The sequence below is a fragment of the Topomyia yanbarensis genome, chromosome 3 (assembly GCF_030247195.1).
Source record: "Topomyia yanbarensis strain Yona2022 chromosome 3, ASM3024719v1, whole genome shotgun sequence".
Taxonomy (NCBI): domain Eukaryota; kingdom Metazoa; phylum Arthropoda; class Insecta; order Diptera; family Culicidae; genus Topomyia; species Topomyia yanbarensis.
This window is the reverse complement of record NC_080672.1, coordinates 324,744,589-324,760,640: the sequence shown is the minus strand read 5'-3', so window position 1 is coordinate 324,760,640 and position 16,052 is coordinate 324,744,589. Positions and strand designations below refer to the sequence as shown.

The following is a 16,052-nucleotide window of genomic DNA, read 5'->3' as shown; positions in this document are numbered from 1 at the left end:
ACCGACCATTTGATCGTCGGTGTAAGATGAAACTTTTTTCAGCAACGTACGATAAGATGATTCTCTGTACCCAAATCATCGAAACAAAATACAAACCATACTCTAAGCATCTATCGGCAACGATTATTTTGTCATTCAATGTACCTTTCATGAACACAAATTCAAATTGAAAATGATACGACTCTCATGCATCGTTTCAATCTGTTCAAACAATCACTTATATGTTAATGATATCAATCAACTTCAACTCAACTGGTCACTTTTTTAGAAACCGTGAATATTTTTATATAATAATACTATTTTAAAATCCGAGATTTTTGTTATTAAATATTTGATTTCGACTATTTTGCTGAAAAAGTTTGATAAGAATCAGCTGTATCCTTCTAGCCAATTTTGTTCTCGTTCGAAACGCCACAATATCAGGCCTTGAAATTGACTGCAGATATGCAATTTACACAACATTTGTAGCGTCATTTCTCATCTAGATACACAAATTTTGCTGATCAAACTTACCCCGAAAACAACGAATGAAAATTTACAATTATAATTATTAAAATACCCATCTATTTGATCATTTACAATCTATGGGTATCAGTTCTTAGATTTGCTGGAATTAAAGATAGTTATGCGAAAACTTTTCGAAAAAGTGATCAACGCTCCCCCATTTTACGGTACCAAATTTGTTTCGACATTCATTCCGCAATACATTAGTATTTGACTTTTTATGAAAATGTTTACAAAAGGGGAATTAAGGGCGCAACCTAAAATTACTTAAATTAAGAACATTACCTTCGCCAGAGCAAAGTTAGGCATTTATAATAGACATAAATAATTTTGTTTTTTGGTCTGTCCTTTTATTATCGGTTTTGAGTTAATCAAACATTTTTTTCTCTTTTATGTTATAACGACATTCAAATAGCAAGGGATGCGCGTTAAGTTTTCAGTTATAGGGAAACTCTAAGTTTACTCATATGACCGTATTCGATGCTTTTCTAAAAGTGTCTTCCTTCTCCTTCATGCTCTTCCTTGAGTACTATGGCTCTTAATATTAGAAATATATAGAAAAAAAAACTACATATTATTTGCACCATGTAAAAGTTTTGGAATCTTAAGTTTTAAACTCATTCATAAATGATTAAAAACGATTTCACGACTCATGATTTCACGATTTGATTAAAAACGTTTTCACACTTCATAAATGATTAAAAACGATTATATAATACTATTTGTTACTTAAGTAGTAAAACAACCAGTATTTAAACTGGTATTGTCACGAGTCACTTTTCCACTAACCACACAAAACCTAACGAAACGTTAATGGCTACCGTACACTCGGGAACAAATGTACCCCACGCCAACTTTGGCACCTGCTTCCACGAAGGCTATAATCAAACTGGCTATACCACCTTTTCCCACTCTTACTAGGAACTCTAAATTGAAGTATGGTTAGGGTCCCAGGTCGATAAATGCCGAATTCTCGTCTTCACACGGCTCCAAATAAGGCATGGTGTACATTTATACCCCAGTGCATACACACACAGTATACAGCATTTCAATAACTTTACAGAAATATTTTACCTTAATCTTATAAACTAATTCAATCCTCTAAGTCTATTCTTGAAAACATCTTAAGTTTTAATCTCATTCGCAGATTTGATATAAGCGGCTCCGTATACCAACATATACGTTTGGCTAAGAAAGTAAAGAAAGCTAGAATCATAACCCTCCGTGAAATCCTGTTGGAGATGGGGCTTTTCTTTTACTAACCATTTCAACATAGCGTGAAAATCTCCCACTCATTCAAAGATTCAGGATAATTATGTGATTATCTCATATAGGGGAAGATAGGGAAAATGTGTTCCTCACAAAGATAAACTATTAATCCTTAGTTTCAGAATACGATTCGCGAAAATTTAATGAACATTTAGTTTCTTACAATTTCTAAAAGCAACTGAAAATTCTTTCAGTAAAGGTGGCGCAAAATACTTCAGTATAACCCTCGAGATAGAAATAGCAGAGCTATTTCGGTCTTGAGGGTTTCACGAGATATGTAATAAACAATGTTTAGAATAGTAATTGTAAATCCTAGGATTTATTTTCCCGAGATAAATTTGTTACAAAAAAATGCAATTCAAAATTATTTGAAAATTTCACAATGACGCGACAGTATCACCAACTATATTAAAAATATTTAGCACTTAGAATCCATCAGTATAATGGTAGTAAAATCTTTTATATTCAAATTTATCCAAAACCACAAACACATCAGCAACAAAAATTTAAACAACAAACGTGTTGGTATTGCTCTTATTATAAACTGCATTTCGGTTGTAAAGTTTTGATATTAAGGTTCAACTGAGAAAGCTTGGAAAAGCGGCCATCTTGGAAAACGAAAAAAGCAGTTTTTCCCTAACCATTCGGAAAATCTTCAGGAAAATGAATCAGAGTATTCGAGGCACTGCTAGAGTACTATTGATTGATTTTAATGAAGATTTTTCCAAAGGCGTGAGAAAAAACTGCTTTTTTCGTTTTCCAAGATGGCCGCTTTTCCAAGCTTTCTCAGTTGAAGCTTGAAGTTGCTACCTATAAGATAAAAAGTAAATTAATAAAGATACAACGATTTTCTGGTTGGCATCATTATTTTAACCAAAATTTCAGCCCCTTTAAAAAACAGTGATTGCAGTTTGCCCAAGCTACATTGTACCCAATCTACCCGTAAATGACTGGTAATTACACTGGATCGTTCCGCACTTATCTTGGCTCTAGACAAAGCCTTTTTCACCACAGTCACAATTATTCCCACCCGAAACCGGTGTAGCGTGAAAACCACTGCCGGCAGATTCAACAAAAGACAATGGCTCTGTGTTGCAGACGTTTTCACGCCGAGATGCTTTGCATCGTAAGTTTTTATAAAGCGAAAGGAAAAGAAACGAATCTTGCACAATTTTCCCCTAATGAACCGCAGCTCGTGCCTCGTGGTCGATGTTGGCTGGCTGTAATAAACGGCGAATGAAGAAGCGAAGTTTCTTTTTCGTTAGTATCAAGAAACTTGGTTAGGAAGGAAAGCTGTTCTCCTCACAGGATGCGGCTTGTTTGCATCACTGATCATATTAGAATTTCTATCATAATTTTATGCTTCCTCGTAACGTTTATGATAGAAAAGTGGTAATGAAGTTTCTTTTTGATTGACACATTTTATAAAACAAAAGATTGAAAACAAGACAAACAAATACTCAATTTTAATAATTTAATTTTAAATGGACAATTGATTACATAGCCTCTACATGCACCTGTGGATGAAAAGATTTTGTTTAAATTTGTGTCAACAGAAGAAGGATCTACTAGTAGGCGCAATCAAATATCAAATAGCAAAGATTTAAGCAAATGCATATAATGATTATATAATGATTATACCCGACCAGGAGAAAATAACTGGGCAATAACCCGAGCATACTATTTTTTGGTATTCATACCAAAACTTAGTATTAATTGATTATTATACCTCATTGAGGTATTAAGCAGGTATTGACGAAACATTTGTCAATACCTGCTTAATACCTCAATGAGGTATAATACTTTATTTTAGTATTATTTATGTATTCCAGTTATTTTTACAAATACCAAAACAATACCTTATTGAATACCTCCATAGAGTGAATTTTATTATTGGAAGGTTGAAAAATGTTTTATTATTATTCAGGTATTATAATAACTCGTTTCATGATCAAATAGTTATTTGTAGAACATGTCTGTGTTATTTTTTTTTTTTGGTATTTTACCTCTTATGTAGAGCTCATTAATACCATATTGTGGTAAACGGTCGTTGGTATTGATACCTAAATTTAGTATTCCGCAGTTATTTTCTACTGCTCGGGTACTGCTTTCACAGGCGTATTTAGAATTCCGGAGTGAATTAACTTTTCTCCCAAAACCCAACATAGGGAAACTGTGGGTAAGACGGACATGTTAAGGACATACTCAAATTTAACATAGTAAAAGCATGTTTTTATCAACATGCAATACTCTATCTTGTAGTTCCACATATTGGCTTCCAAGTGTTCAAAAAATCAAGAAGTAACTTTTTTAAAAGAAATAGAAAACGAAGAAATATCTGCACTTTTTCCAGACTGCGGGTGAAACGGACATATTGTGGGAGCAAGACGGACATGTTGGCGATATGATGATCACAACAAAAAATATCTTAATTTTCTGTTCCTAACGGATGTTTTTGAGGATTTTGTGGTTCTTATTAATATATGTGTTCAATTTGAGGCGAAAAAATACGTTTTGGGATTTTATTTTTTTCATATAACCATGTCCCACTCTAATATTCATACGAACAATTCCTCCAAAAACACCCTGTGAATATATTCGATGATTTGGCCTCTAGTGAATTAAGGTTACGTTTTTGGCGTTTCCGACCACTGCTAGGTGCTCGCCCAAGCTAACATCCCGAATGTAGTGGTAAAAGTTCCAATGACTTGAAAAGCAAGAAGATCAGACTGATTGGTCTGAAGCTCTTTGCCTCCTCAATAGTCACGCTAATGGAATATATCCTTTTGCAGGACTACATATCAGAATCCTTTAAAAATATCCTTAAAATAAGATTTGGAGTACCGGTTCTACCGTTACCGAAACCCAGCGAAACCATTCAAATATCCAATGCAGAAATACCGATTTTATAAGCATAAAATTATCGCTATTATCGGATTTAGGAAAAATCATCTAAAAATATTTTATTATAATTATTATAGAGCTCTCGAAACCGTTCAAATTCCCCTTCAATTTCGAGTGTTTTAAAATATTAAGATGACTTGCCACTTTCATGTTTATATAAGCAGTGAAATACAGTTCGATATAAGTAGTCCTGGTAGCCAAAAGACTCGTTTAGACTTGAGACATTTGGGCAGAGATTTTTCCAACCACTTCGCCCAGAGGACCGAATTGTATTTCTGTATACTTTGAGAGCCAATCCCTGCCGTCCATGCGACTGCGATTCCAAGCTCTTCTACATAACATTTTGAGTCTAACCAGTTCGGTATTCCACGATGTCATCCATGTCACTTGGAGATTCAATCGTCAGAGGCAGAGAGTTACAACTAACACCTCCGCCCTGTCAGATCGTTCAAATTAGGTTAAGTAACCTAACCTAATTTAGGTTAGGTGATTTAAATGCCTCTCAAAATGATATCTGACCTGCCCCAAATTATGTGGTAGGCATTTGAGTAGAAAAACTTTTTTGTCACTGACGATACAACGCTTTTGAAATCATCAGAAGGTGATAGTTTACAATAGACGTATTTCCTGTTTATGTCATAGACAGTCATATTGAGTATGACAGCATAAACATCCACAAGTCGTAAGGTCGGATATAAGACATATGTCCACCATAAACAAGTATACCTGCACGAGACATTTCTCGTGCAAGTACTGCAGAAATAAAATAATTTTAAATATGAAATTCACTTTTCATTTGCTAAGTTCAAAATATCAATTTACGGACAAATGACCAACACAGAAGCATATCATATGTCACAGTAACGTGCAAGAATTAGAATCAGGAATCAGATGATATTGGCTCAAATAGAACGTTTACTGTGTGTAGTCGGGAATTTGTGGCTCACGGCAACGTGCACTCGCTGTGTTTTCTATTTCGAGTGTTTTACACGACTGGCATTGAAATGAATTGTACCACTCATATTAATAGTATCGAGTGATTTCCATGTATCGTTATGAATACGTTTTAAAATTTGCTTGCTTAACAATTAAGGTATTTAACATTTGTACATTCGAATGGTGAAAATGCTAATCATTGTTATTATTCAAGTTTATCTTCCGCCGGTTTTTTCCCGCCTATCACCAACACCGGAGAGGCGTCCATTTCAGTTAAACACTTAGCCGCCAGCGCCGTCTTCGAAATAGCAATTTGTTGAATTTGGAGACTGATATTATTGCTTAAAATGTACATGTTCGCTTTCTTCGCCTGCACGAACCGGTCAGAATACACAAAACGTCTGACAGAATATGTAACAAAAATTTACCTCACCAACAATTCGTGCAAAGAGACAATCTTTCAAAGAATCGTTAGTTCTATTCCCGTAGCAAAAAATGCGAACATCCAAAATTAATGAATCTTAATACGAATCACGCACATAGGTTCAATATAGTATCGATTGATTTCAACTGCTGCAATGTTCAATATTACCATCTCTAAACGAAGTGGAATTTTGATTGAAAGATAAAATGTAACTTTTTCAGAAGTTGGAAATAGACTTTTTCCAGTTTCATCGTATCAAGAACAGCAAAAAGTAAGTCTCGTAGTCTAATTTCTGAAATACATACGTTTCATGGCATTATAATGTTTGATTCGTAAACAAAACAAATATTTACAAGTTGAATCTTATTGGCATATTGATACATATCTTTAGTAAATTTTCATAGTGTAATGTCACGAAAGTTATAGTGGTTCAACAAATGTGTGTGTCGTGAATATTTCTAAAAAAGGACATTTAATAGCTCTAGACCCTAAAGAAGAATACTTAAAAAAAACTACTGAAAATGCAAACGAAAAATGGTCATAAGTTATTTTCCAAGCCTTGATAACTGCGTGTCGATTTAAACGTTTGACGATTTGGTGATAGTCTGCGAAAAGAGCATTGTTTGCCCATCTGTTAACGAAGTTTGATAGTTACTGACATAAAATGGCCTCAGTGTTGAGGAAATCAGATTTAACATGTGTAAACTACATGAAGTGTGCTTGAAATTAATAGCAGCAGTGCGATTCATTTAAGGTTTCCCGTTATGGAGTATGTACGAAGATATTTTCACTAACCTGGATAACATTCAAATAATGGATGTTTAACCCGCCCTACTCCACTATTCCTATTTCTTGACGTAGGTACTCAAACAACGTCTTACAATTATGATGGTCAGACCACATCGTCCTTTGCCACTATCGATCAGGTCGGTCAGAAGTGCTAATAACCTTTTAGGATTCACTCAAACCTTCTTCCGTTTTTCGACCGTAATTGGACATTCACATCGATACCTACAGTGATGGAAGTCTGACTTTGTGTTCATTCTCCATATATTTTGATTCCCACAGGGTGAGCTGCAGTAAAAATGGCCGCTGATGCTGGGGATCATTTTTGATCATCCTAATCTACAATAGCTTATACCTGTTCAACAATAGGGACCCCTTAGCTCAGCAGTACCCAGGGGCCCCGAATGGTCTTACCCTGGATTTCAGCCCTCCGGATACTGCACATATCCTCGATTAGTATATTAAAGTTGCATATCCAGCTCCCTTTCAATGTTTGAGTAGTTATTGTACATTTATTTTACAATATAAGTATAATTAGGACAATACAGTAAACAGTTTCATAAAACTTTTGGTATTTCACTAGTAAATATGTCGAACAGGTCTCATGCCATGTTTATACAGTTCTTTAGCTCTTTTCCTTTTCCCATCTACTAGACTTGAATCAAAACTTTAAACCAATTCTACATTTGTTTGCGCCTCCAACATGAATTGAAATGCACCGCAATTAAAACAAAAACAATGTGATTTATGTTCCTGGCACGAAAAAAATAACTAAAGTTCAGTTTTGACGAGCCGACTCGTTTGATCCAGTTTATCCATTTCCGTTTCGTCTGCTGTATCCCTCAGCCTGACTTGCTTCAACAACGGAAGGAAGGAGCAGCTATTAGTTTGCATGTGTCCGATGCGGAACGAGTGGAGTGTTTTTAACCGAATGACCGCTGACCGACCAGTGTGGAAGTCATAAATTGCCACGTGTCCTGTCATTTCCAATTGGAGTGGGTTGCCACGAATGAGGTGAAATAGGGTAAACCGAACCAACAAATATAGATTCAAGCTATAACTATACATACATATAACCCAAGTTATAACTACCTATATATTCGCATTCCATCGTATTGCTTGTCCTGCTACATTTTCATGGAAAACAAAAAAAAAATTACGGTAGCGTTTTACCCTTCACCGCATTTTTTCGCTACACAACTATTTTTTGTGCCCAAGCAGATCAGCATCACTTTTTACACGCTTCGGTTCCTTAAATCACAGCAATTTCGAAATCAACAAACCTTAACTGCATTAATTAACATTTAAGTGGATTTTCTCCCCTTCAGTTTCGGTTGTATTTCAAACGGTGCTTTTGGTTTGCAAGTTCACTTTTTTTCTCCCCCAGCACAGAAATAAGCATAGGCAACATTTTACGGTCATATTTCCGCTAACGGGCTCTTTTGGTAACCGGGAACCAAGCTCGGTTCCTTTCGAACACGGAATCACTGTCGCAAGTTTTCAGCGGATATGTTTAGAAGCGGGTCGGTCGTACAATAGAGTATGAAAATAAATATGTAGGTCGGTTGGCATTCGCCGCACCAACTGCTGCACAGCAGCGGAGCGAGCGGGAATTTATTTTCCTTTTTTCGCACATGACCGAGCTAAGAGTTTAATATTTGGAAGATGCCGGCTACCCATGGTGATGGGAAGGGAGCGCTCCGCGTGTTGTACGGTTTGTTGGAAACTGCTTGGAAAGTGCACGTCGGAATAGATGATGATGGCTTCCTCCGAACTATTCATTTCACCGGTTATGTAGGTTTTATCGTGTTCTGATTTGTTGTGTTGTGAGTGGTGTAGACGTTGCATGTTAATATTGATGTAATGTAGCTATTTACTAACCCATGAAAAGATTGTACAGTCAATCAGGTTAGAGGTTTTGGGTGTACAAATGCATTTGGTAGAACCAAATTTATTTTGGGCATTTTTGTAGTTCTCGTCATTTAAGAGATTTATCTTTTTGTTTAAATAACAGCTAAAATGGTGCTTATATAGCAACGACGGGATTTTATTGTCCCTATGGTCTATTTTAGACTGACAAAATCGGGGGTACCAGTATTGCAGGTTAAATCGAATTGTCGGAAGGGAAAGCTTCCCCATGTAGCATAGTATCCCCCCCCCCCCCCGTTTCAAATCAAATCAAACGATAAGAAGATTTATCTCACATCTGATGAAGTATTTGTAATTGTTAAGTAGCATCACACAATTAAAGAGATTTCAAACCTAATACATGCTCATTCCCATGTTATTATGCAAATGGCTATCAGAACTAATCTCAATTATAGAGACTTCCTTCAATTTCATATTCACTTATTTTGCTCAAATGCCTACATAGATCCAAACAAAACAAAAAAATAAAACACAACATAAAAAATTTATAAATTTAAAAATTGTGAAGTTCTAGAATTTATAAATTTAACGATTTGGAAATATTAAAATCCCTGATTTAAAAAATTTGAGTATCCAAAAATTTAACCATTCAAATATTTTTAAATTTAAAAAATTATTAAATTGAATGCTTAAAAATTTAGAAGTGCGAAAATTTGAGGATTTGAAAAAATTACAGATTAAGAAATTTAAAAATTTTGGCATCGAAAAATTTTAAAATATTTGAATACAAAAGTTTCAAAAATCTATTCAAAACTATTAAAGTTCAAATATTTTAAAGTTTTAAAGTTTATAAATTCGAAGATTTAGATGATTTTTTTTTTAATTTCAGAATTCAAAGGAAAAATTTTAGAATTAAAAGGTTCTAATCTTAAAAAAATCAAGAATTTAAATATTAACTGATAAAGTTCTAAAAATTTTAAATTTTAATATGTTCAATGCTCATATACCAATGGATTTTTTTGAGTTTTAGGAGTTTAGTTGATCTATTGGTCTTCAATCGTGATCACTGCAAACCTCTTAAGTAAAAAACAGTTTCGGGGATAAAGCCAAAATTCCGCCAATTATCAATATATTTTTATAAACTTATCCTTGTTTATTTCACTAAAAATGTATTACAAAAATACTATAAGTTTGACATAATAAAATCATTGCTTCATACCTTTACGAAAATTCAAACTTTCTTTACACACAAAAGCGTTACATAGCTTAAACATTTAAAATATTTAGAAAACAAAAATTTAAAAATATAACAATTTAAGAATTCAATAATCTTAAAATATATATTTTTTTAAATTCAAGAATTATAAGATTTCAAAATTTAAAAACTTAAAAATTGTAAAATTCAAAAAAAAATATATTTGTAAAATTTCGGAATCTAAAAGTTTAAAAATTCAATGATTTAAAAATTTAAAAACTTAAATAGTTCAATTCATAAATATTTAAAAGTTTCAATATTTAAGAATTTTAAAATGTAACGAATAAAAAACATAAAAATTTAGTAATCTTGGTAATTTAATAATTTTAAAATTTATTGATTAAAATATTATAAAATTGAAGAATTGAATACTTAAGAATTCATAATATTCAATACTTAAAAATTTAATAAGTTAAGAAATCAAAAATCTAAAATTTTTCAAAATATTGGAGCATTTAAATTCATTCATTTATTTAGTTCAACATCAATTCCATGATGGCACTGAAAAACAATTTGCCTCCACAATACTCGATTTGTAGCTGCAGCTCTCCAACGTCGGTAACGCCCAGGAACATTTAAATTCAAGCATTTAAAAATATAAAGATTTAACAAGTTATTAGGTTAAGAATTCAAAAATTTTAATGTTAAAATATTTAAAAGTTCAAAATTTTAAAAATTTGAAAGTTTAAAAATTTGGATTTCATAAATTTAAGAAAAAATATTTAGAAATTCAAAAAATTGAAAATTTTAAAATATTAAAAATATAAGAATTTAAAGATTTTGAAAATTTAATAACCTAGAATTTTAAATTTCAAAAAACTAATCGTTTCAAAAAAACTTTAAATTAACTTTTAACTTTTAATTTAAAAACTTAAAAATTGTAAAATTCAAAAAAAAATATATTTGTAAAATTTCGGAATCTAAAAGTTTAAAAATTCAATGATTTAAAAATTTAAAGATTTAAAAACTTAAATAGTTCAATTCATAAATATTTAAAAGTTTCAATATTTAAGAATTTTAAAATGTAACGAATAAAAAACATAAAAATTTAGTAATCTTGGTAATTTAATAATTTTAAAATTTATTGATTAAAATATTATAAAATTGAAGAATTGAATACTTAAGAATTCATAATATTCAATACTTAAAAATTTAATAAGTTAAGAAATCAAAAATCTAAAATTTTTCAAAATATTGGAGCATTTAAATTCATTCATTTATTTAGTTCAACATCAATTCCATGATGACACTGAAAAACAATTTGCCTCCACAATACTCGATTTGTAGCTGCAGCTCTCCAACGTCGGTAACGCCCAGGAACATTTAAATTCAAGCATTTAAAAATATAAAGATTTAACAAGTTATTAGGTTAAGAATTCAATAATTTTAATGTTAAAATATTTAAAAGTTCAAAATTTTAAAAATTTGAAAGTTTAAAAATTTGGATTTCATAAATTTAAGAAAAAATATTTAGAAATTCAAAAAATTGAAAATTTTAAAATATTAAAAATATAAGAATTTAAAGATTTTGAAAATTTAATAACCTAGAATTTTAAATTTCAAAAAACTAATCGTTTCAAAATTAAAGTTTTTTAATTTAAAAATTCTGAAATTCCAAAATTTTAAATTTGAGATTCCAAAATTTTAAGATCTTGAAGACTTGAACTTAAAAAAATAAAGCATTTGAAAATTAAAAGATTTTAAAGCCTTTATTTTTTTAAATTCAAAGATTTTACAGTTTTAAAATGTACAATTGTAAAATTGGTTAGCTTAAAATTTAAAAAATTTCGAAATTTGTGAATTTAAAGAAAATAGGAACCAAAAAATTTTAAAATTCAAGGATTTAAAAATCATAAATTTCTTAAAATTTTTAAAAATTTAAAAGGACAAAAATTTTAAAAATAGAGCAAATTGAAAATTTAAATTTTTAGAACTTTGGAACTAGGAGGATCAAAAATTTAAAAAATATTAAATTATTTGTGTTATTGTTGTGTGCAAATTCCGAAATTCTTATTTTTGAATCTTAAAATGCAAGAATATTTGAATTTAGGTATTTTTTAATCCACGGATTGTTACAATTTTCGATTATTTGAATTTTTGTATCGTTGAATTTTCAAATTTCTAACATTTTATATTTTTTTTGAGTTTTTTTTAATTTTCGAGCTTTTGAATGTTTGAATCATTAAATATTAGAATTTCTGAATATTTAAATTCTGAATATCTAAATTTTAAGTGGATGCATGATTTTAATATTTAATTTTTCAAAATCGTTAAATTTTCTAATAGCTGAATTTTGAGTTTTTTTTAATTTTATGAATTTTTGACATATTAAGTTTCTGATATTTCGGGCTTCGATCTATTGAATTTTGGAAATTTTCTATTTATTTTCTTATTTTTTAATATTTGTATTCAGTATGTTTCAATTTTTGAATCCTTGAATTTTAAAATTTTTGAGCTCTTTGTTTGTTGGAAACTTTTAATTTTCAAATGATTCATCTGAATCATTAGAATTTGTAATTTTTTGTACTTTAGTATGTTTAGTATGTTATATTTTATTATTTTTGTCGTTTCGGATTTTTGTATCTTGGGTTTTTGTAATTATAAATACATAATTGGGGTTTTGTATTTGTGTATTACTTTTTTGAGTTTAAATAATTTTGCATTTTTTATATCTTTGTATTTTCGCATTTCTACATTTTTGTATTTTTGGAACTGTATTTTAAATTTTTGTATTTTTGTGAGTTTCTATTTTTGTAATTTGTAATTGTTGTAATTTTGTAGATTTGTATTTTTGTGGTTTTGTAATTTTGTATTTAAGTATCTTGGTATTCTCGTATTATGTATTTTCATAGTTTTGTATTGATATATTTTTGTGTGTATAGTTGAATTTTTTAATGCTGTATTTTTGTTTTTGCGTATCTTTTTATTTAGAATTTTTACATTATTGTATTTTTGGATTTCCGTATTTTTGTATTCATGTAAGTTTTTTGTGATTTAGTTTTCTGCGTGGATTGGTTATATTTTAGAATTGTTGTATTTTTACAATTTTGTATTTTTGTATTTCTGTATTTTGTAGTTTTGTATATTTGTAATTTTGTATCTTTTTGCTTTTGTATTTTTGCATTTTTTCAATTTTTGTAATTTTTTTTTAAATGTTTGTATTTTTGTATTTCTGTATTTGTTGCAATCATGGTTTTTTATATTTTCGCATCCTTGTATTTTTGTGTTTTACAATTTTCGTGTTATTGATTTTTGTATTTTTGAATTTTTGTATTCTTGTATTTTTTTTTATTTTTGTGGTTTCGCACCAAAATCATTGTCAGTATGTTCAATAATATCCGATCTAGAGATGGGCATTTTGAAAAATAAAATCGATTTTGCTACATCGCTCTTTTCAATTCGAAAAAATTGATTTAGTCAAACATCGAGCCGGGAAAAATCGATGTTTCGAGGTAAAAAGATCGATTGTGGAAAAGTCGTACCTTTTTCAATGGAAATTTGGAAAGAAAAATCGTTTTCACCAAATCGATTTTATTGAATCAATAAGACATGTGCGCTATTCTGCAAAATGTTTATTAAGGTTTCAATCTAAAAAAATAAAAAATATTCTAGTGTAAGGTGTCAAAAATGGCGTCGAAAATGGCGGCTTTCTCGGAGCAAGATTTTTCGAATCTGCGGACATTCTCGTTTTTTAACTATTCAACCAATCAACCTGCTGCTTGTAGACGACGAATTGTGACCTGTATCGTGCCCGCAGATGAGGTCGGTTTTCACTCTGATCTCTCATCAATTGTCGAAAAAATCTTTCGCCTCTTACTAAAGAGGTCGGTTTTCAAAACACCTTTTGCTGGAGCCGCCATTTTTGATACCTTACACTCGAAAATTTTTATTTTAAACATTTTGCAGAATAGCGCACATGTCTAACTCATTTTACCTTTACAAAAAAATTATCAAACATTAGGTACTTTTTGTACAATTATATATGACGACCCTCTTAACGCCTGATCAAAAACAATCAAATCAAATTTGATAGATAATAAAAAATTATCATTCTCTATGCTCTTACAGATGTCGGCGATCACGTGAAGGGTGCCGTCCAGAGTGTGACCAATGAAATCGGAAATGTGCTAGGCGGTGGCAAGAAGGACCTATCCGATCGCATCAACGAGAACGATTTACCTAAAATTAACGGACACGATAGCGACGGTACGGACTACAAAATAATTCCGCTGAAGGATCCCAATCAGGGTGTTGTCGATGAGAATCTGGAAAACATTAAAAATAATCTGCTCAAAAAGGCGCAAAGCTTCGGAGACGATGCGGATCAGATGGCGGACGATATTATCAAGGAGACGGAAGATCTCATTCGGGATGCGGAAACTGGCATCGCTGATTGTGGCACCGAAATAACCACCCGGATCACATCGCTCGAGGATGGCAGCATCGAGATTCTGAACTTGGAAGGAGGTAATGTCACTAACACACCGACTCATTCCATTGATAGCTTGATAACCTCTTCACCAGAGCCGGAAATCGAACGGATACTGGAGAACGAACCGAAATGTCCACCTACACCGGAGGCCACCATGAACAGTTTGCTGTCGTCCGAGGACACCACAACTGAGTCGGAGACCGTTGATTCCGCGACAACCGTGGTCGAGATGCAAAGCCAGGAGAACGATAGCAAGCGGGAAGCGTGAGTACGGCAACGACACTGACAAGCAAGCGATTAGTGCAACGCACCTCCAACACCTCCTCATCCTGAAAAGAAATGCAAATTACCACTTTACGGCAACTGTAGTTGTCTGTAATTTTTGTACAAATTTTTGAAGATACATTTTCGTAGCAGAAGGTATTTTTACACTGTAACTAGATAGGGTTAGGGCGACCTGATTGTAAATACAGAGTATTATTTTTAAGTTGAAATTGTTTGGCTCAAAACTGTTGTGTTCATTAGTTTCCTATCGTTTTGTTGTATGATATAGTTGATATTCATTTATTTTAATGCTGAATGAAAAAATAAATTATCGTCTTTTACGTGATTAAGGAGACTAAACTGCAATGCAAACTTTGTACAGAAAATTGAAGTTTTAATATCAATAAAATTCTTAGTGTTGTAAGCCACTGTACAGATACTCAATCTAGTAAGACATCACATCCTTTCCTATAGTTAGTAATACATTTTGTCCGCTTTGCATTTAATTATATATGATTATTGGGCAGGCATTTTTGTTTCTGGTGTGTGTTACAACTACACTTGTCAACTTATAAAATTGCTTATGTTCAGAAGTAAAATTGATGGTTTTTGAAATTCTAAAATAATATAATCCTACTATTTTCTGTATAACAAAAACACCCATCGGCTCCGAATTTGTTGGCATCCCAATGAAAAATAGGTGCTAGAACAAATAAGATAGGTTAACTAGCTTATGCTGTAATGCTATTCCGCTCATCCTCATATATAATGCAGAAGTTAGCTTTACCGCTGCTGGGTAAGTTCTACAGCTCTCACGAGAAAACATATTCTTTCGTGCACGCTTTCGGTCAACTACTGCTTTCTCTGAATAACAGCGCAATAGTTTTAGGCGGAATAAAGCAGTGCTCCGTTACAGAATGGTTGTTTTTGCTATAAACGTGCGATAAATTATTCATGCGAAAATAACAAAGGTTACACTAATGATGCTCTCTGAGATGATTATGGATGACCTCCGTCTTGATGGCATAGTTAGTGATTAATCCCGCAGGAAGTCAGATGTTTGCTGCCATTTTTTTGAATATGAAAAAAATAGAAAATGCTTCAGAAACGAAAATCTTTATAAAAGAACAAACACTTCTATTTACAATACTCTCAAAGTTAGGGGACGTTGTTTGCAAATTGTATCACAATCGGTCATAGGTTATAACTAGATTTGGTTTATGAGTAATATGCGTAAAGTTGTAGACTAGTATACGGACAGAAAAACTATTTGATAATGACATAGCGTAAACCGAAAATGGAATTCACAAAAAAAACTAACAAACCCCACAAGTAAACGCAAGTGCTTCGGAAGGAAATTGAACACAATTATAAAATAAGTGATTTTTGTTCATGGTACTGTTTTCGTT

At 31.7% G+C, this 16,052-nt stretch overlaps 1 protein-coding gene across 1 annotated transcript in view; it reads left to right on the top strand.

Annotated features, from left to right (window-relative positions):
* The window catches only part of LOC131690780 (uncharacterized), a 57,989-nt gene extending 42,996 nt beyond the window's left edge, over positions 1 to 14,993 (top strand). The window contains exons 3-4 of the mRNA XM_058976785.1: positions 14,016 to 14,414; positions 14,472 to 14,993. Coding sequence (XP_058832768.1) covers positions 14,016 to 14,414; positions 14,472 to 14,647 — 575 coding nt within the window. The 3' untranslated portion in view covers positions 14,648 to 14,993. The remainder of the gene's footprint in view (positions 1 to 14,015; positions 14,415 to 14,471) is intronic.
* Positions 14,994 to 16,052: the final 1,059 nt, after the last annotated feature.